The sequence below is a fragment of the Coturnix japonica genome, chromosome 5 (genome assembly GCF_001577835.2).
Source record: "Coturnix japonica isolate 7356 chromosome 5, Coturnix japonica 2.1, whole genome shotgun sequence".
NCBI lineage: Eukaryota > Metazoa > Chordata > Aves > Galliformes > Phasianidae > Coturnix > Coturnix japonica.
The window spans coordinates 48,018,373-48,040,607 of NC_029520.1; the positions used below are offsets into that span (position 1 = coordinate 48,018,373).

The following is a 22,235-nucleotide window of genomic DNA, read 5'->3' on the forward strand; positions in this document are numbered from 1 at the left end:
ACTAAGCTACTTCTCCTTCACCCAGAAAATCTGCTGTTAACATTTCTTCCCAGCACTTATCTGTATTTTTTGTATTCATTCCCTCCAAACTGGCCCTTGTATTCCATCAATACTAAAACCAGCCTCCAAAGCACCCACAGAACTTCCCCCCACCCTCCTTCTCAACCCTGTTTTCCACTCCCTGATTATATGATATCACTCCCACATGGACAGACTCCTTTCATATGCTGCAACAAGCCATTTGAATTCATTTGCCTTACAATTCTGAAAAACTTGGCATTGTGAGTAGTTCCTCCCATTTTTTTTGCATTCAGTTCCTGGAATCCTGTGAGAGCAGGTGCTGTTGCTGTACTTTCATTCCCATTACCACAGTATCCACTGCTCTGGGTCCAACAACTAGAATTGAAGCTGTATAGCCTATCCATGGGCTGTACCTAACCTATTGGTAGCTCACCTTATCATCTTTAGACAATAGCTCGCCTTTTTTGTTGTCTTGTTTGTTAAATGAGGTTAAAGAACTTCTTACTAATAAAATCTTTTCCTTCTGCTATTAAAAGCTGGAAAACCACATTCAGCGCAGACATTAAAACACCCCAAAGCAACAACTGGTTGATTCTTTGACATCTGAAGGCATCTCGACTGTTTTAAGTCAAGCCAGAGCCAAGCTATTGCTGCAGGCAGTGCTTCCCCCCTCCAGCACTACATTTTCACAGCCACGTGCTGATAGAGATCAAGGAACCCACCCCGCTGCCAATCAGCCCCACCAATCAAAAGTTCAGTTGTAATTTGGAGCAGCTCTCCATAACTCAACAAGCACCTCCCAGCGCCGGCAGAACGTGGCTGAGGCGAAGAGAACTGCTGTCAGCAGCAGCCTACACGTGGATCGACTTAAAGCAAATGCGAGTCTGCAGCCTAAATGGGTCAAAGAGAAAAGTACACACGATACCTACGCTTCCTCCCGTTCCTCTGCTACCGCTCCCAGCCCTCGCTGCTCCTCTGATGCAACGTGCTTACATAAAGGCTGACTTAGCACAGCTTGCATGCGTGCTCACGTGCTCATTTAGTTGTTTGTGCACTGAAACGCTTCAGGTAGTTTCAGATTAATTTTGGCAAGAAGGGATATATATATATATATATATATATATATATATATATATATATATATATATATATAATTCCAGAAGTTTTGTCAACTTATTTTTACTCACGTATGAGGCACATCTGTTTCAAAGCTGAAACAGCTGGAAGGAAGGCGGTACCACCAGCAAGAACTGAGAGCAAACATAGGATTAGCACAGGGTAACCTTCACCTGTCTGACATTAAAGGAACTGGAAAGAAAAATGTAAGATAGCAGGAGCCTTTAGGCAATGGTTGCTACTGCATATGCAAGCTTTCCTTCTGATGGCACCACCAGTTTGGCTTTGCTTTAAGTTTCCCCTGTTTTGTTTGGGCATTTTAATTACATTCTACATGACAGCTTTTCTATACCCATATGCAGGTAAAGCTTTCTTGCCCCCCACACTTATCAATTACCAATTGCTACTTCTGTCACAACAAGAAATGACATATTCCTGCTGTCACACTGCATTACTGCTGATCCAAACTGTAGCTTCAGCCATCCAAAATCATTCCTACATCATGATAGGACAAAGAAAACGCATAGGATATAATGATACTTTGGGAAATATATATATATATATGTATTAAATCTTAAAAGATAGTAATTCCAGCATCACTACAGAGATCATAAGTTATTTTACACCTTCAAAGCAAAAAGCATTTAACTAAGATGTGACTCTGGTCACAACCTGCACAACTAGAATAATTCAAGAACACAGAACCGCTTGATGAAAAAAAAGGATATGTTGCCTGTTGGTAAAAGTTGTCAAATATCTTCAAACCACACCAAAAATGAACACTGAACACAGAAGGTTCACTGCTGCAACAGAAAACTTTACAGATGTGAACAGTGTATAAATCAGAGCAACGTTATCTGCTTGCTGACAGTGAGTTCCAGCTCCTTCCCTGCAGATCAGAGCTTTTGTTAGGCAAAGAAGAGCGCAGCCTGGCAGGAGCCATTTTTCAGAGCCCCACAGGCAGCAGCTCGGTGACAGCAAGGCTTCACTTGGCAGGAGGAGGCTGAGCCAGAGGGGTCCCCAGCCACAGGAGCAGCTGAGCTAGGCCAAGGAGACAGAAACAAGAGCAGAAGTAACTGAGTCACCAACACCGCACTGCAATTGAGTCACACAAAGATGGCTTACAAAATTTAATCTTCCCATTTAATCCACCTTCTCTGCTATAAAAGCCAGCACAGCCCCTCCCTTTTCCCACCAAGTGCATCTGTGGAACCTTCTCGTCCTTCCTCATACACCTTTGAGTACTTACATTCTATCACATGCCTGAGAATTTAGTTTTCCTCAGACACACACAGAACAATTCCCCCCCATGAGCTCAGCCCACTCCTCTGCATGTCAGCTGAGAACAGGGAATTATTCCCACTCTCCATCATCCGACTGTAGGCAGGAATGACCTCATTGACAGAGACTGATACCTCTCTGCTCTCAACCCACACAACTTACAGTCGCTGCTGCTGCTTCAGGATTGAAAAAGGCCCCATTGGCCCCATGCTGCTCCTGGGGGTTGGTTTATGGTGGTATTTTCTTTTTTTTCTCCTTTCTTTTCCATGATTCCAGATGCAAACATACCAGCAGACACTCTTCCCATTCAGACCATACCCAACTGATAAACACATAAGCCATGAAGTAAAAACTTTATAAATATCGACTAATTGGCGAATTCCTTACACCACCTCAAAAATGGAAATGTGGTAAGAAGGCGTCAAGTGAAAAAAGGATGCAGACGGTGAAATAAATGAGAGGGGTGAAGAAAAAGAGGTAGTTATTAAAGACATCAAAGGGATAAGAGATAAAACATGATCTAAAAATGGAAGCAGAGAGAGAAGTAAAATCAAGCTGGGAAAGGCACAGTACCATAACAAAAGCAAGGCAGACAGCGTTTGGTTAATACTTATTCAAGGTATTTTTATATGAGACTGACAAGAGTGGTCAAATACTTCATTCCCTTATCTGGGAGGCATAAGAAACCCAGTAGTTAGGTAAAAGAGCATCAATCTTTACTCAGGCTGCAGCTAAAGAAGAAAGTTCTGCCCTCCATTTGTCCCTAGTAGCCAAGTCCATTGGCTGCAGATAAAAAGCAAGCAGTGTGCATTTGAAGGAGCTGCTCTTATTTACCACTGCAGGTCTGTTCAGATCAGAACTATAACTGCCCTTGGTAATTTTATCTGTGCACAGCCGTAGGGTAAGGAAGAAGTTACAGACAGAGCTTCATCCTCATCTTTCGCATTTCCTTCCTTTAAAAGGCTAAAAATAAAGCGAAGGTTGCCACAAATCTCAACTAAACAATGAAATAGCATCGGTGGATGCTATTTATCAAACCCGTCTCTCATGTTATCTACTTCAGCACGGAACTGAAAGGAGATTTATGGTCAAAGAGTGAACGCACATATTTCAGAAACAACCCTACATTTCTTTAAACAATAACATTTGTGTAAGTCAGATGTACAGGCTGTTCCAGTAAAGAATTAGAACCACAATGCCATCTATGTATTCCTACAGAGCCAACGTGGCTTTCTTCAAGAATATTTGGCATATTTGAGCAGCATCCATCTCTATGTATGTAATCTTTTCCATTCATATGAACTTACTCGTCACATACAAGATGTATGGGAAGGGAGAATTCTTTCCAGAATTTGTTCTCCTTGGGAACAGCAACCACCTTGAAATGAAAGAGGGAGGACGGGGAGGTGTCGGGGGATGGACAAACATGATGACTGCTGAAGACCCAGAGACTGAACTTCCAGTCGTCTTTAAATTACTGAACATGATTTATAAAGAGAAGAGCATAAGACCGCTAGATTTCTGGAAGATAATGGAGGTTTAGGCCATAAATAGATATGAGCATGAGCTCATGACTAAGAACTAACAACATGAAATTAAAGGAAAATGTAAGCACCGTATTAACAAGAATTTACAACACTACTCATTGGACCTCATAATAGTTTCCCAAGGGAACTAGTGGAAACCCCCACTGCTTGGAACATATGAATGCAGGAAGAAAAAGAGACAAGAAAAACGGATGATATGGAGTGATCTCGTCCAAATACAAACAGGCTATGATGATTTACAAGGTTGAAGTTCTCACGCTTTTGCAAAATCATGAATAATAATAGAGGGGGGTGGACTTTCTATGACAGAATCACTGCACACACCAAATAGATACATGAAAGGTTGTATCTACTAGGGAGGTTGCCCCCACCCTCCCCAAATTGCCACCTCTGCTGATTCAGTACATTTCAGCCTGCTTGCATTTCCATAGCTGATGCAACAGATGCATCGTTGACCCAAAAGAACTATCTTGACTTGTAGAGCAAAAAAAAAATATCCATCTACACGTACTTAAGATCTCACCTCCTTAAAAGCCTTCCCCATGGTCCATGAAACTCCATTTTAGTTATCTCAAATTAAACATTGGGTAAAACAATAAAATCACGCCACTCAGAATATGTGACATTTCCTCCATCATCAAAGCTTCAGGTACCAGCTTCCTTCGCTATTCTAGATGACCCACTGAGCTTCAGTTTGCCAGACTTGAGCAGTTAAAGAAAATTTCAGGTAAGCACAATTACATTTTCTTCTTCAAGTGTTAAAGCTCAAAGATCAATTACAGCACAGCTTTCCCTGCAGTATGACTCCTCCAAGGTAGGATGTGAGATCATCCATTAAACATATATGTCCAAGACTAGATGTATTATTAATTCATTTCTCCCCAGGTAATATGGCATGGTGAAAAAGAGCTTCCAGAGAACACACTGACTAAAGACTTAAACAAATCAGTGGATTTATGCAATGATTGCCATGCAGCAACCTAACGAACCTCATTAAAGGAGACATGGATTCTTCTCCCCTGATACTGTCACTGCTCCTACAGAGTTGACATTGATGCTTAACACAAGGAAGAATATTGATTGTAACCTTATTCAGAAAGAGTTTTTGTACCAGTTGTGAGGATGATCCGTCTCAATCTAATAATGCCCAGCTCTGACTATAGACAGGTCTCCATTTCTCTGATTAGTGACAGTGTTTGGAATCTTGTCAGTATGTAAGCAATCTGTGAGGCACTACCTGCTGATAGGGCAGCTGCTTCCAAATACCAAAATGAATTTCTACTTTTGTCCTCTTGGACTTTGTGGAACTGCAATCAAGGAATCACTTAACATCAGCATCACGCTGGACCTAAATAAACGTATTGCTTTGGTGGAGTTCAGAGTAAATTCTACTTACTGACCTCTTAACATCCACAAGAATAAACAAACACTTCAATCAGCAGCCTGCCTCCAATCTGTTTATGCTACCAGCAGCCTCCTCACTGAAGGCCTCACAAGTTCTACTGCTACATTAATTAACCTCAAGGATGATGCTTTCCCTCCACACAACAATTATAATCTGTTTCTTTCTCCTTCCTACCTTTTGTATTTTACTGTAGAGTGGAAGAAAAAGCAGACAGGCAGATAAAATTTTCCCTAGCTTCGTGCAGGGTGACTGTATGTCCAAATATCCGTAGGCCTGGCCACTAAATTAACTACAGAACACACTGAAGTTAGCATTTCTGCGTGATCAAACTCCATCCTCTCACACTATCACATAACAAGAAGCATAAGCTCTGCTTTGTTTGATCTGGCTTTAATTACCATAAGCTTCAGTATTCACCTTCCTACTGAAAGTCACACCCTCATAGATGGGGAGCTGAACTTGAAACAGGCAAACGTTTCTGAGGGCTCCAAATCCATCCTGGTTTTAGTTTCATGTAACTCTGCCTATTACCTTTTGAAAACACTCCAAAACTTCAACAAAGCATTTTGTTCCAAGTGGCAGCTATTATGTTGTCTCTCTTTTATGCTTTCCAGACTAAATCAGGAATGGATATCTGACATAAGGATCCTTCTTAGCTCAATACTGAGTGAGTACATCTGCAGGAAAAGAATAAAACCATACATACTGTTCTCTGCACTGAGCCACTGAGGGAGGTGGCAGACCATCACTTCTGCTGTGGGATGTAGGGATGACGCTCCAAAGGATTTGATTTTAGCTTCCACGTTACTACTTACACTCCTTTGTACACACCTTTATCCTCTGCTGAAGTATTCTTAGGACTGTATAAAACATTTAGTGCCACTGTAAGCTCAGTGCTTGGCTTTTATGGCATGACACATCAGTGTTGCTCAGAAAACCAGAATGACCTCAAAGCTTTAGTTCTCTGTCTAAGACCAAGATCAACCTCAAGTTTCCTCTCCTACTTAAAAAACTAAACAAATAATACCCAACAACCCTCTTAGAAAAGAAAAACTACCCACACACACAGTAGGAAAAGTGTCTGTTCAGTGGCAAAAAGAACACGTAGGCACCCTTGTAACCCTTCAGAAAGAACACTTCTATTCCCAGCTCCACGGGATCAGAAATGGGGTGCAAACAACTCTTGAGAAGACTATCTGCCATCAGAGCACGCTGGATTTGCTGTGGACTGAGAACACAAAGAGACAGAAGTACATTTACAACCCACAGGATGTCTAACAACTTTATTTTGACCAAAGCTACAGATACACACTTGCTCTCAAGAAAGAAGCTGGCAGCAATCAAGAGTTAACTTCTAGTATAGGGCCAGCTGGAATAACACAGACCACTCAGACTACAAATGTCACCTCACAAGCACCCTGGATTTGTTCCAAAAATCACTTGAAAAGTGGTATTCTTCCTTGACACGCTCAAGGACTGATTCAGTTTGCATCAGAAGCAGTGTTTGTTTCTAGTGCATGTTAGGAAGTATAGTTTCTAAATCTATTTTGATTTGATTCTGAATAGTCTCAGGATACATATTTGCCTAATGGTATGATAGACAAGCTGGAAAATTATTTTCCTTGTGTTTAAGCTTTAAAACAAAGATTTGACACAACTGAAAAATGTCAGACTAGTTCACCACCTCCCACTCCCCAAAAGAAAGAAGCCCTTGGGTAAAGCATTATTTTGAGGTAGCAGGAGATTGTACTTGCAGAGCTATCACACACATTAGTGCTGCTTATGAAATCACTTAGAAGATTTCAGCTGACGCTGAATTATTTTATTTCCAGCTATTTCCCTGAGCTCACAGAGCCTGCACGGCCAGGGAAGTAAGCAAACGTAACACCTGCTTGGATTTGGCAAGCTACATGGGATTCAGAATAATAAGGCATCCCTCTAACATCTCCTTAATTTATAGACGCCAGTTTGCTGACGATAGGACCATAGCTGTGCTCACCTTTAGAAATGAGGATGAATTTGGATTAGCAAATGCTGACAATTCACTGCACCCTTAAGATGGAGGTTAGTAGTTAAGAGAGGAGTGACTGATCAACCCAGAGCCATTACTAACTTCCTGACACAAAGCCAGCTTTCTCCTTTTCATTGCATGGCAGACCTAGGGTAAGAAACAGGAGAGGTGACACACAAAAACCTCAGCCTGAAGACTTGGTGCAACTGCAGCAGCTGGGGCTCTGCTCTTAATCCTTTGTATTTTGTAAGGGCTTTTGCCTAATCTTCCAGTGATTAGAAGGAATCTGCGGGGGTTTTTGTTTTGCTGTTGATGTTATTTTCTTAACATACAAGATGAGGTAAATTATTAGAGGACGAATTTACCTAAGATAGTTGAAAGAGGAAATCCCAGAGCTCTCTCCCATCTTCCCCCCCAAAATACCTCTTAGAGCTCCCAGTGCACCTCAGATTTTGTGCTGAGCCACCAGGCCAGGAAAAAAAAAGAAACAGCAGAATTTTCTACAGGCATCAGGCAGAGCAAGGAGAAGTGAAACACGTGCAAGAAGTTCAGCAGCCTGCCTGGAGAGCAGCTCAGCAACATGCAGCCCCTCTGAATTGTCTAAGAGGTTAACAAGACTCCGGTAACAGGAATTTGCAGCTGCTTACAGCCTCCAAATGAGCAGTATGCATATTCTATGAGCAGACAAATTAATCTCCTAACCTGATTTAGAATGTGTCTTTTCCCATGCAAAATGATTTCTGTGCATCTATGCTTGCATGTGCCTGCACACGTGCCCAGAGGAACCAGAAATGCCTTTCTGCATCGAGTGTCTCTGTAACACCACAAGCATAAGGAGACAACAGGTAACAATCAGCACCCACCTGTGCTATGCCCCATATGAGTGAGGCTGGAGACTGCAGTGCTCGTATCTCCCTTTCAGGCAGCACAATTGATGCGCTGGCCTTTCTGAAAGCACCACAAGATGGCTGTGTTTTATACATCAATTTTTGCAAGGACAGGAAAGAGGTGACCTTCAGGTTCAGCGTGCTCTGTACTACCATCAAAAACCTCATCCTGAATGGGCTATGAAGGACTAACTAAGCCCTACAGAGCTCCCTTTTGAGCAGTACTAAGTTCTTGCTTCCTACCATAAAAACGCATGGAATGTTTTCCCTGAATAATGACTTATGAAAACAGTACAACTAAGGTATAAATGTAAATATTTGTATACATTCTCTCTAATGAATGACAGCTATACAGGAGAACATCACCTCATTCCTGTACCAGAACCCCAGCTCAGTGTATACCCCTGGAAACCACAACTATGTTCCCTAAGCACCTTGCCTAATACTAAGCATTTCATAACATACTATTTGAAAGTAATGTTAATCAAATGTGTGGGTTTGGAGCACTTAAGGGAAAGAATGTACTGCTTTCTTCTAAAAATCCAATCTCTAATTGATTGTTTTAAATAAAAACTTCATTAGCATATTTCATGGGGAATCACACAGTTGAACATAATTAGCCACTTGTTTAGTTGTGTTTAGCGCTAATGACCTTTCTTTGAAGAAAGATCCACGTCTGTTTGATTTTTCTACTGCCCAAACCTTAAGCCTTTCTGTTGAAAATGCGGGAGTAACCTGAACTGACTTTAGAACAGCTCAGCAATCAATTACCTTTTCATTTCATTTACCTTGTGTTTGTTTGGGGCAGTTTTGTTTTAACACTATGAAGGCTTTGAATGAAGGCGATTAAAGCCAGACTTCTGGGATGCCAAGCAACACTGTCAAGCAAATACAGCTTCTGCTAACACCCAGAGTCTCATCTAAACAGCACAGCTCAGAAACAGCCTTAAGCACCCAAACCAAACTTCTTACCAACCCCAGAGCTCAAACTGAAGGAGACCATTACTTACACACAGTCATAGAATCATTATGGATGGAGAAGACACTAAGATCATCCATAGTCCAACTCCAACCCATCATACCATGCCCACTGACCACATCCCTCAGTGCCACATCTTCATGGTTCTCGGACACCTCCAAGGACAGTCACTCCTCCATGTCCCATCTCTACTTTATAAATCTCATTTGTTTATAATTTCCATTCAGAACCAATCAAAGCAAAAAAAAAAAAACATAAACCAACAAAAAACCATGTACGAAACAAGACTACTCATTTTTGAAGCATTACATTCTCAATGTAAGAAATCATAACTGAAGCGACAGCAATACCAATGCCTTCAGTATCCACGGATAACTCTTTCCCTCCCACAACTACTACTCAGCCTTAATTCCTTTTTACCTGCATAGCTTCCATCAACAAGGACCAGTACTTTGTCACCTGTACTGCAAATGATTCAATTACATGAGTACAAGAAGATAATACAAAGCTGCACCTGAGAGAACAGTTTGCAACACTAACCTCATGATTTCCTAACTTATGGTTTTATCTACATAGAGCCTCTTCCACAAGACTCTTGGGGGGAAAAAACAACTTTCTTTAAGGCTGTAATTAATGTATAACTTTGGAAGTAAAAAAATGACTTAGGAAAAGCTTTACTTTAAAGACTTGATTAAATAAATGATCTTTCTCGCCACTCCTCCCACGAAATTACAGTTTAATAACTCTGACAATAGCATTTTCCTTTCAGAATGGGAGTTTCTAAGTGAAGTGTTTGCAGCAGGGTGTAACAGCACCACCTGCTGATCTTAGCAAGAGCCTTGAAAACACTGCACGGCAAAGTTAAGGCACAGTGATCACTATAGAACAGACTTTTAATTTCAGATCCATATAATTTTGTTTTTAACTAGAAATACATGGATTTTTTATTAATATATAATAACATTTTACGATCCTGCAGAATTAAAAGCTAAATTCAACTCTAGCATCTGCTGATTTCTATGGGTAAGCGAGAGGAAAAGCTCTTGACACAGCAACAGCCACATCAGTAAAATTCTGGAGTTCATTCAAATGCTTTTAGCATATCAGGTTAATGAACTGTTTATTTAATGGCTTCGTTTATAGCTCATCCAGACAAAAGGCCACCCCAGAATTAGAAATAGACAAGCCTAGTTTATTAAAATCACTTGAAAAATCAAACTGAGTGTCACGTATGCTGTATGTTCTGAATTGATTAATATATAAACACAATTAGCATTTGGGTCCTAATGCAGTAAGAATTTTACTGCTGTTCTGGTGAAGTATGGCAGAACAGCGAACACATGCTGCTGAAAAAATCCTTAGGGATCCTGAAATGAGAAAGTACTCCCTGAAGACGTAGCGAGAGACACAAGTTCTATTAGAGCAGAGCATTTCTTCTTCATCGTTCCTTTTTAAGTTGCGATGAAATTAGCACAGCCTGCACGCTCCAGGGTGTGTGCTGGGAGGAGGGCGGGGGGAATCGGAAGATATAAAGGCCTGAGGCACTTCAAGCAGAGAGCATCCATCTGCTAGCAGCAGTCAATGAACAGAATGCTTCTAAAAAGCTTCCCACTCATATTAAGTCAAGCCAGAAGAACAGAAAACACCTTCCTTCACTGACTGTGCAAGACTGAGCCTAACAGGACGATGGATTATAAATACATGCTATTAAAACGACGTGGTCCTGCATTCAGCCTCCCCTGCAGCAAAACTGGTTGAAGAAGCCATAGAAGTGACCCAAGGGAAGGAACTCTTCCCTGTGAGGACAGAATGGGAACTGATCCATCCAGAAAAGGCTCCAGGGAGAGCTGAGAGCAACCTTCAGGTATCTAAAGGGGGGCTGTAAGAAAGAAGGGGACAGACTTCTTAGCATGGCCTGTTGTGATAGGACATGGGAAAATTGTTTCAAACTAAAAGAGAGGATTTAGACTGGATATAAGAAAGAAGTTTGTTTTTTTACAATAGAATGGTGATGCATGGGTTGCCCAGAGAGCTGGTGTTGCCCTATTCCCATAGACACCCAAGGTCAGGCTGGATGTGGTTCTGAGCATCTGAGGGAGCTGTAGATGCCTCTGTTCACTGCAGGGGAGTTGGACTAGATGGCCTTTAAGGGTCCCTTCCAACTCAAAGGACTCTACGATTCTGTGATCTTCACAGTATCTAATCCCTCATCCACTGTAGTAGCAAACAGAGACGTGTAACAAAAAAAAAAAAAAAAAAAAAAAGAGATGGTTTGGAGGGGTTTTGTTTGTTTCTGTCATGAGAGCCAAATATTTTCACTGCCATAGTGAACAGATGCATCACCCCCACTATGGGTGGTTAAGCCCCATCCCAGCTTGGAAGAGAGAAGTAGAAAGGACAGCTGAAGGGTTAGAAAGGCAGGGAGCAAAGTAGCTTTGATGCTAGAGACATTTATCATAGAACCAGATGGCAGAGCCAAAGCTCTTTGAGACAAGCGCTTCTGATGGCAACACCACTCCAAGGAGCTCCCAGCCCTTTAACACAACACCTCACTGTCACCCACGCAGCACAGTGTCAGCTCCCAGGCTGACACAACCACCCACACAAATGCAGCATGTCAAAGAGACCATCCAGCTTAAAAAAATATGTGCATGCAATTGTCCGTTTGGGAAGAAGGATTTGTTTTCCTGGGGTGTTTTTGGTTGCTTTCTTCTTCTAAGTGGGAGGTGGACATTGGTGTGCTGCTGCACTGTGCAACTTACAGGACATGGGAGACCCTCACACTGCATACACATTGCATGCTTGGTACAGAACCTGACAGCATCTAGTTTCTCATACCAGATGAGCCAGGGCAGGTGTCACTGCAACAGAGTCTCATACAACATGGTCAGCCCCAGGACAGGAGTCATGTCAGCTGAGCCCCCACCAACAGACACACAGCGATTCCAATGCAAGGGGCACTCAGTGCTCACAGCATGATGAGGAAAAACCAGCTCAGGACCATGGCATAACCACAGGTGAAAGTGAGCAATACATGCCTGCAAGAACATCAGCAAGTCAGCTGTCATTCTAAAAACGGCACACACAGGTACTGCATCACTGCTATTTGTTAATCCCACAGCACAGGGGTCCAGAAGCTCAAGGCCGTGGCCATTTCCTAAGAGAAAAGGAAAAACCAACACAGTCCCTCACCAGTTTGGTGTCACAGTGCCTATAAATGGCACAAACACTTGAAAAATCATCTTCAAGCGTTTATTTAAAAAGTCTTATGCCATAAGTGACATATTTCCATAATAAAGAGTGGCGTTTACACAGAACTGAAATCAAAGCTCCATTATTTGAGGTGTATTTTAAAGCTGTCTAACCACCTTCCAAAGCTAAGATGGTTTAATTCAGAAGCTGGTCAGAAGAGGCAGCACAGAAATGGGGAGATATTATAAGAGGGGCGGAGAGAAAGGCAGACACTTGTTTTCTGTGACAGCATGAAAGTAGGAAGCCAGACCCATTCATATCCAAGCCCATCTCCTCACTATAAAAAGCGAATGCTTTAAAAAACATTAGCCTGCTAGATAAACCGTCTTTACTTAAGGGATTGCTCTCAAGAGAAATGACAGGTTCCAATTACCTCCACAAGGCTGGAGGGAGATAAATCTCTGTCAGTGAATGCTGCAAATGTGATATGTATTGTCCTACTCTGTGTCACACAGAAACTGTCAGAGTTAACAGGGAAAATTCTGAAGACGAGACACCAAAATCTTAATACCCATGTACAAAATCTCACTAGTGTGCATAATTTTAGGAAGCACTTCTTCTTTTGCCTGACAAAAAGAAGCAGAGGTTTGTGCTCCCCTGGCACAACAGTTTGCTTGCCCTCGGCCAATTATCAAAGCAGGAGACAGAAGAGAGACAGGAGAGGAGAAAGAGCAAAAGAACCATGAAAGACGCCTTTAACTCCAGCCACAGCCAGGCCAGCTCAAAGCACTGAACACCAAGGGGGTTTTGTTTTTAATTAAGACAATAGTGGGCATCTGTTAACTCTTTTGAGACTGATTTTCTTCTCAATCTCAAGAACTATCTTCACAATTAATAGAAAGAAAGCAACAGCAGAGATTGTCCCGAGTCCACGTATGGATGCAATCAATACCTCCAACAGATTTTGGAGACCTCTTTTCCAGTTTTTCCTTTTTGAGGGCAAGCAAACACAAGAAAACTAAGTAAGAAAAGTAAAGGCTGGTTCGTGTATTTCAGCCAGCTGGCACGCTGTGCTCAACATGCTGTCGTCATCCACATGGCAAAATCCTACCATTACAGTACAGCCGCTCTAAAGAATCCCAGCCCCTCTTCACTATAAATCCTGGGAGGACAAAGCAGCAGAGCAAAAGCTGAAGACAGCTTTGAGATAGCTACATCATTCATCACTCCCTATCAAAACACATTCAAGAATAGCCAACACTCAAAATTTTTCAAATCTGAAGTCGGGTAGGAAGCAATCAATCACCCCCGAACCAAAAGGTTGTCCCAGATCAGCTGATGAACCTGGTAGGTCTTTCAATATGTAACCAGAGGCCTTGGAGCAAAGTCGTCTGAGACAGATACAACTAGAGGAGAGGCTGCATACAGAATGGCAGTGCCAGAAAGAGCCTGATATTCTCAGATGCCTTTGAATCAAACCCTGTGTCTCCCCAAGCAGAAGTACAAGGAAACACATTAATCCAAAGTTCTGAGAGGTGCGTAAGCTACTGAGATCAGCTGAAGGTCAGCCATCAGGGAGTCCAGCATCAGGGCCAGACTTCTGTGACTTACCAGAGCCTGCATCAGTACACAGGACCAGGAATATCTACTGAGACACAGTACAGCAGCCTATTAACACCAGAAACATCCCCTACTGAAAGGTGATATGACTAGTAACAGTGATCACAAAATGAAAGAAAGGCAAAACTGGCTGGAAAAATATTCCTTTGAAAATTCTTCCATGGAAAGTTTAAGGTAGCAAAGATGGGGAAATGGTTTTAAGTTGAAAGTGGGAAGATTTAGGTTGGATGTTAGGGGGAGGTTCTTCACTAGGAGAGTGGTTAGGCCCTGGAACAGGCTGCCCAGGGAGGTTGTGGATGCCCCGTCCTTGGAGGTGTTCAAGACCAGGTTGGACGGGGCCCTGGGCAACCTGATCTAGTAAAGGTGTATGTTTGGTGGCCCTGCCAGGCAGGGGGGTTGGAGCTACATGATCCTTGAGGTCCCTTCCAACCCGGGTCATTCTGTGATTCTGTGATTTAAGATCCCAAGCCACATGTTGTCTGCCTTCCTTATTCTGCAGCACATCCTGATCAAAGAGGAAGGGCAGAGGTCAAGAGAGTATTTGCACAAGAGACACATACGCAAGTGTTATGTCTAAGACCCAACCACGTTTGAGCAGTTAGGATGGGCCTACCAGACAGAAAGACAGAAAGATGTGAGAAACCTGGAAGGGAGGAAGCTTGACTTTATGAACAGACAAAAAGCAGGACAGTGGGATGTGATTCAGAAGTTCAGCTCTGGCCATGTTAAGTCTGTGTTGAGAAGATGATCCGCAAACAGATGGCAAAGCACAGGATTCATCACTCTTATCAGCAGAGATGAACATCTCAGCTTAGTCTATCTAGACTTCCTTTCAGTGGGAGAAGAGAAACAGGCACTTAAAAGAATGAGTCATATGACTTCCTTTTGGGCAAAATTAATCACACTCTCGATCTGTCCACCTCTACTTTGAGACCCTGCATGGAATTCAAGATGACAAGCTCACAAAGACATCCCAAGTTTGCCAGCTACATCCCAACACAAACCACGACATGGGACTGGGTGGAAGAGGTATGTCAGGAATGAAGTTTGGGTTTGGCTTTTTTTTTTTAAACCAGAGGAGAAAAATCATCCCAAAAATAAAGGGAAAGAGGCCTAACATCCTCTCCAAGGAGGCACGAAGAAAGATGACACATCAAAAGGAAAGATGAAAATTAATCAGACAAAAGTTGTTAATGATAACAAGGGACTCATGAAGAGACAAGGCATTAGCTTGATCAGAGGGTAAGATCAAAGCAACAGCCTGGCTAAAAGAATAATCTCTCAAAGCTTCGGTGAATAAAGAAAGGAGGATACAAGACAAAAGGAGAACTTTAAGCAATGGTAGTAGAAGAGGCAACAAAAGAAAACGAGAGTACTGACTGATGGAGGAGACATAAGGACTAGGACTAGCTTTTATCACAAGGAAAATGCATGCAAGGACAGCAAAATGGCACCAATTAGATGTTTCATAACTACAATCCAAGCCATATTACAGTTGCTCAACAAGGCAATTTTATTTATTTTTTTGTACTTGTGATAAAAGAATCACGGGTAACAGAACAGGCCAAGGAGCAACATGGCAGGAAAGGATCTGCATTTCTCCTGGACGGAATGATGAACATGACTGCAGCACCAAACTGCAGTGACAAAGGCTAGAGCTGCATACTAGTCCATACTAGAGATGCATTATTAAAAGCATTGCGAGCAGGTCAAGAAAAGGGATTATTATCTTCTAGTTCATGCTTGTGAGAATATATTTAGATTACTTTGTCCAGGACTTCTCTGCATGAGAAAGCCACTGACATATTGGAACAAGTCCAGCAGAGAGCTGTTAAAATTATTAGGAGACATGATGTGAGGCCAGGAGCTGAATTTGTTCAGTCTTCAGAAAAGATGCTAAAGGGGAAGTATTAGTGGCATCTTCAGCTGCTCAGTGGGAGGTTACAAAGATGGAGGTAGAACTGTTGGAGATGCGCAGCAAAAGGACATGAGGTAACAATCACATTAAATACAAGGGAAATATTCTTCTCACTGAGGGTGGTCAAGAATAAGAACAAGTAATCCAGGGAGACTGCATCATATCTATCCTTATGGATACTCAAAGCTCAGCTGCACCGGGCTCTGAGCAGCTTAATACAACTTCACAGCCACCACTTTGAGTGTAGATCTCCAGAGATCCGTTCCATCTAAATCATTCTATGATTCTACTGTCCTCTACTCCCTTGTTTTACTTTTGTTAAATAAAGACGTGCTCTCCATTTCTCTTCTTTGGCTACATCCGTTCTTCATGCATGTAATATGTTGTTCCAATTTAATTCACACCATATAGTTCTGGTTGAAAGTATATCTTGCATAATCACTTGTGATAAACTAGCTATGAAATTGCAGATGACAACAAATGTGAAAGAATTAAGCAAACACTGCACATTTAAACAGTCCAAAATGCATTAAAAAACGTCTTCCGAAGTGCCTCCTGATTTAAGATGAAAATACTATTAGCTACATTTTGGCATTTAGATGGACTGAGGGAAAAACACATTCATTTAAAGAAATGATTAAAAACACAGTGCAACAGTTCAGAAATTGGATTAAGCTCGATGCAGCTGCGATCTTCAAACTTACTTTTAACCAAAACTGCAACTGAAGCTTTCAATTTATAATCATGCCATTGACCTTCCTTCCCCTCTCCCTTTTCTTTTTGGCCACTGAAGACTATTGAAAGTATCAGAGCTCCAAGTCAAGAACAACTCCCTTGTAACTATGGATCTGACGTGGATATAGCAGGAGCAGATTGCCTGCAAGGAAGCAAGAATAAACCAGCTATTTAGAGAGGTTATGTAATGTAGCACAGAGCTGTAAAATAAGATTTAAAGAGACAGAACTCTCAATTCCAGCCCTGTAAGTACCCATAAAAGTTGGGCAGTGCTGCAGCAACTTGAAGAGGCCCAGACAACAAAGAAGGAAGTCTTGTTAAAGGTCCCCTCTCTGAGCTGCTGTTTTATTTGTAACTCTACCTTCTCACAGAAGCAGCACTGCGTGGCTATTTTGTCAAACCTTATAAAAGCAAGCTGGAACATCTCTTCATACCATCCCATGGATGTGGAGGCTCTTACAGCAAAAATGAGCTCTATAGGAGCAGAGATAAACCACTTTGTGGGCATGAGATTAAGGAACTGGTGGAGCTTCACACACTCAATTAGCACGGAACACCACACTGGAAACCAAATTGATAACGAACAAACACAAGAGTATTAAGCCTTCCTTGCATACATATTTTAACAAGTATAAACAAGACTCCCGTTTTCATAACTGCAGCCAATTCCCAACCGAACACCCACAAACATCAGCTGGCTCAGTAGAAAAAGGCAGGGAATACAAACTGCCAGGCACCACTACGTTATAAATAGCAAGGAGAAAGAAAGCAAAGGCATGTGTGTTACAGAGACTAGCTCTGAATACGAGACATCCTCACACACCTGGAAACTGTAAAACCCCCATGGTTTACCCATGCCTGTACTGAGAGCACACATGTAAACACCAGTGCATAAAATAATGGTTCTGCACAGGAGCCTGAAAGCGTTCAGCAGTTGTACAGAGATTTTACTGTGGCATTTCTTCACTTTCAAATGAAAAGAAAAAAATTCACATAAATTACTACTTTAGGTATTTGAATGAAAAACTGTTTTTCATCTAATTCTAAGCATCTTTTAATTACAAGCCTCAAGAACCAGCAGCGTTTTCCATTTAGCCAACCCCAGCTGCTTTACTAGTGATTAAATAAGAGACAGCGAGGCCAAACCACCTCCCTTCCACCTCCCCTGAAAAGACAGACATTACAGATGGGAAGAACTTGGCCTGAGCTACACGGAGGAGGAAGGGAAAGTAGCAGGGGGACTGCGGTTATTTCTTAGGAAAAAAAAAGAAAGCTATTTATTATCAAGTTCTGGACTGATGGCATAGATCATGTCAAGCTTGCAGGTTGCTGGCAAGCAGAGCAGGCACGCTCAGAGACCTGCCAGCACTCCCAGACCACACACGCGCCTCCCAGCTGCTCTCAGACACTGGGGACAACCTCCCAAGCTCCATCGCTGCTTCCCACCCTGTCTGGTTCTTCCCTTCGGCAGCAACCTATGCAGAGCACCACGTGGAAGAAAACAGTGCACGTATACACTGACCTATAGCCCTGACCTAAGCATCAGCAGAGGATCCCAAGGAACAGACCCTCCTGGAAGCCATGGGAAGGGCGATTACAAGCCGTGCTGAACACCCATCCTGAGAGCAGCTCATTGCATCCACAGCTTGGGGAACTCTGGCAGTGCAAGCACAAGAGAACCAGCAAACAAATAATTAACGTGGCAATTCTGATCAGCACAGCACTCCAGGGAGAGCTGATTGTTTTTAATACAACCCCCTATCAGTGCTCCTCAGCTTCACCCAATGAACATGCTCACACATTTTCCTTTAGAAATATACAGTAAGTTCGTTTACCTTGCTACACTTTCAAGTGTAAATACAATGGATATTAGCATAGTTTAAAAAAAAAAATCATGATCATGGGCACAGAGAGACAGGGTGTGATTCTATAATCTCACTGTTGCAGCTCCATTTGCAATTAAGAACTACATAAAGCTAAAAATGTGTTGAAATGCAGCAGACAAGCAGCTCATTATAGAGCAGCAGAAAGAAGGGCCTTTCCGGCACCAATTGCTCTACCTGCAATTGCAGCCACTGTTGTCGTGCACCAGACTAAACAAGAGCATTGTATAGCTCATGAGGCAGGTTTAGCTTCCAGAATAATGCCTACATTTGGTTTAACTTCAGTTACTAAAATGGGTTTTGAAATGATTCCTATGACAGTGTTTTCACACCTCAGCATTTTATTTTTCTACAATTAAAGTCAAGTAACTGAGCAGTTCCTACACACAACCAGACCATTTCTTATTAAAATACCTGCGCAAAAATTATAGCTATGATTAAAATGCCTTTACCAGATGACAACTCTAATACCATAAAAGGTATTCTAGTGGTTTTATTCCACTCGTATAGTTGATATGGACACTCTCAGGATTCATAAGATGGCCATTTCAAACATGACACTGAAACCTGCTCACAGAATCACAGAATGACCCGGGTTGGAAGGGACCTCAAGGATCATGTAGTTCCAACCCCCTGCCTGGCAGGGCCACCAAACATACACATTTACTAGATCAGGTTGCCCAGGGCCCCGTCCAACCTGGTCTTGAACACCTCCAAGGACGGGGCATCCACAACCTCCCTGGGCAGCCTGTTCCAGGGCCTAACCACTCTCTTAGTGAAGAACTTCCCCCTAACATCCAACCTAAATCTTCCCTCTTTTAACTTAAAACCATTTCCCCGTGTCCTGCTATTGTCAGCCCTTTCGAAGAGTTTACTCCCCTCCTGGGAGTAAGTTCCCTTCAGGTACTGAAAGGCTGCAATGAGGTCACCCCGCAACCTTTTCTTCTCCAGGCTGAACAAACCCAACTCCCTCAGCCTGTCCTCATAGGGGAGGTGCTCCAGCCCCCTCACAAAGCGTGAGATTTACTTTATCAAACAAACAGGGCTTGATACCTGGCACAAACAGCTGCATCAGGCCAATCAAAGCAATCTGGGTATATTTCAATAACGCAGATCAATCTTACCATTTCTGTAATGATGCAGATAAAACATTGAAAGCAGAAGATTGATCTGATATCAATGCAGACACAACATCAGCCAAGATCTTGTATGTTTTAGTTGTAATGCTTAAGATTTGAAGAAAATGTCTTTATATAATACCCCCAAAATGAATTTTTACTGATACGGTGCTAATACATCCCCTGGTTAATTACAAATCACCTCCTGCATCTTTGATATGACAGTCCATCAGCTGCCATCTCCAGGACAGCTCCTGTCCATTGATAAACACCAGCAAATGAAACTGGAAGCCCATTTGTGAAATAACAGCTGTTTTTATTCACTCTCTTTTAAAGTCTGTACATGAGGAAGATTTCAGTTGAAATGTGTAGCATGTAACGAGAACATAAACATTCTCTGGACACCAAAACATTTCTCCATATTTCTCTGTACAAGAGTCTCATATTAAGACTGCAATTACAATTTAAGTGTATTACTATGTGTATGTGATTACTATGTGTGCATTGCCTCATTCGTATATAAAAAGAAAAGCATTTGAACACTTAAAAATAAACATGCATAAAGCACCACAAGAACCCTGAAATTTGATATAAAGCCACAGTAAGATAAGAATGAATAAAAAAGTGCAGTGGGCACATCAACCTTGAAAGAGCCTTTTAAACTCCGATAGTACTGTAAGGTGTCATTACCCTTTGTCAGCCAGCTACCTGACCTCATAAATCAGGTATGGCAACCAAATGAGAGCACAATGTAAAATCAGCACTATGCCGACTTGTCTACTACGGAGTAGCAAGTGGCTTCCCAAGGTTTTGAGGTCACATTCAGAACTACAAATTTATTGCAATCAATCACATTAATTAAAAAAGTCACTTCGACAGAATTAAAGCTTGCAAGTACCGTTCTGTAGAGTCTGTGCTCGTGACTCCTTTCCCAGATTCGCATGGAATCCTCCTCCCAAAGTTGGTGTTTTGCCTGCACCTATTGAGGAAGAAAGAAAACAAAAAAAAACATGTCAAATACAGTAACTGAATTAAAACAGTACACAAAATTTAGTGAGACACCATACTCTGTATCTGTATCATTTACAAGATGCTACATTACAGTAAGGAGAGCTCTGTAAGGCTCTTAAAGGGCTGGAGTGCAAGCCCTGTGCCACTCAGTTCTCCCTTAGGACCTCCCCAGTCTCAGCTCCAATTAAAAATATATCACATTCCTTATTTGGGGCAGAAAATGAAGATCAGTGTTGTAAAATATTGCTCCAAGTAAAATAAGAAAACTTCTTAATCTTATTTTTTGTCTGAAGAACATCCAATACAGAATTTTAACAGCTGATTACGGGCACTACAACACATAAAAACATGGTTAACATTCAATAAAGAGAGTGTAGGCTACTACAGACATAACACGTACTTAAAATAACTTCAGTTTAACATCAGACACACAGAGAGAAGCTCAGGCTACAAAATGTGCAAGTCTGGAACTGCTACGTTTACACCCTGAAAGGCTGGAGTCTAAAATAAGTCTGCCTTGTGAATTAGCACAAACTAGAGGCTGGTTTATGCATCTGTGCCAACGCAGAGAGTCTGAATGCGGAGTACTCTGGGAGTCAATGGAGCTACTCATGCAAACAAATTGTGCAGAGCAGGGAATTAAACTACTGAGGACAGAAACAATCTCTTATTAAAGCAGAAAGTTTTTGGTTTCTTTTTTTCTTTTTAAATAATCAGGCTTCCCCAAGCGGGATGCTGGAATCGATCAGCTTAACAGCCAGACCAAAAAGCTAAACTACAGAGATTGAAAACCAGTAATTTGTTGGTAATATGCACTTCAGTCTGCCCTTTGGAATAGGAAACATTTCCTTGTTTCCTGCCATGCCTATGGTTTTCCTTAAGTTCTTGGTTCCCAATGTCACACCTGCAAGCATTTCAGGGCATTGCAGGTACACACCTGGGTAAGGCACCTCCAGAGCGGGCCCAACAGAGGAGAAACTGCAGCCTGTGACTAGATTTACCTGGCTGGTCTCTCAGCTGTATGTAATAAGCATCTTGATGAGGAAAAAATATAAAAGCTAATATGCTGGTAGAATCTTCTGCAAGCCTTCCAAGCTGATTTCTCCATACAACCTTTAAATTAGGTTTTCAGTGCTATCCACAACAGAAACTGACTTCACCTTTGCTTCATTAACGGAGCCTTTCAACACACAATAATCAGAAGCTCTCACGTAAATGCCCCACAGCTCAAGTACTTCAACATCCTAATTAGAGAGGAAAATGTTCGGCTGTGACCTCCCAGCTGGAAGCAGACGTGGGCCTCCCAGCCCTGGGACTGCCATAGGCAGCACCATCTCCTTGCTGCTCTCACAGACAGCATCTCTCCTTTCCAGGAGGACTCCAAAGCAAAGAATAAGGCAAAACAGAGATTATTACCACATCACTCCAGCACTGACACGGGTTTTGGTGTACAATTAATATTAGTGATTCATCTGGTAAAAAATATAGAAATGCTGACAACAGTTTTATGC

At 42.0% G+C, this 22,235-nt stretch overlaps 1 protein-coding gene across 1 annotated transcript in view; it reads right to left on the reverse strand.

Moving 5' to 3' along the window:
- BRF1 (BRF1 RNA polymerase III transcription initiation factor subunit) overlaps positions 1–22,235 on the reverse strand; it is a 152,113-nt gene that overhangs the window by 119,750 nt on the left and 10,128 nt on the right. The window contains exon 2 of the mRNA XM_015865581.2: positions 20,612–20,692. Within this exon, the coding sequence (XP_015721067.1) occupies positions 20,612–20,692 (81 nt within the window). The remainder of the gene's footprint in view (positions 1–20,611; positions 20,693–22,235) is intronic.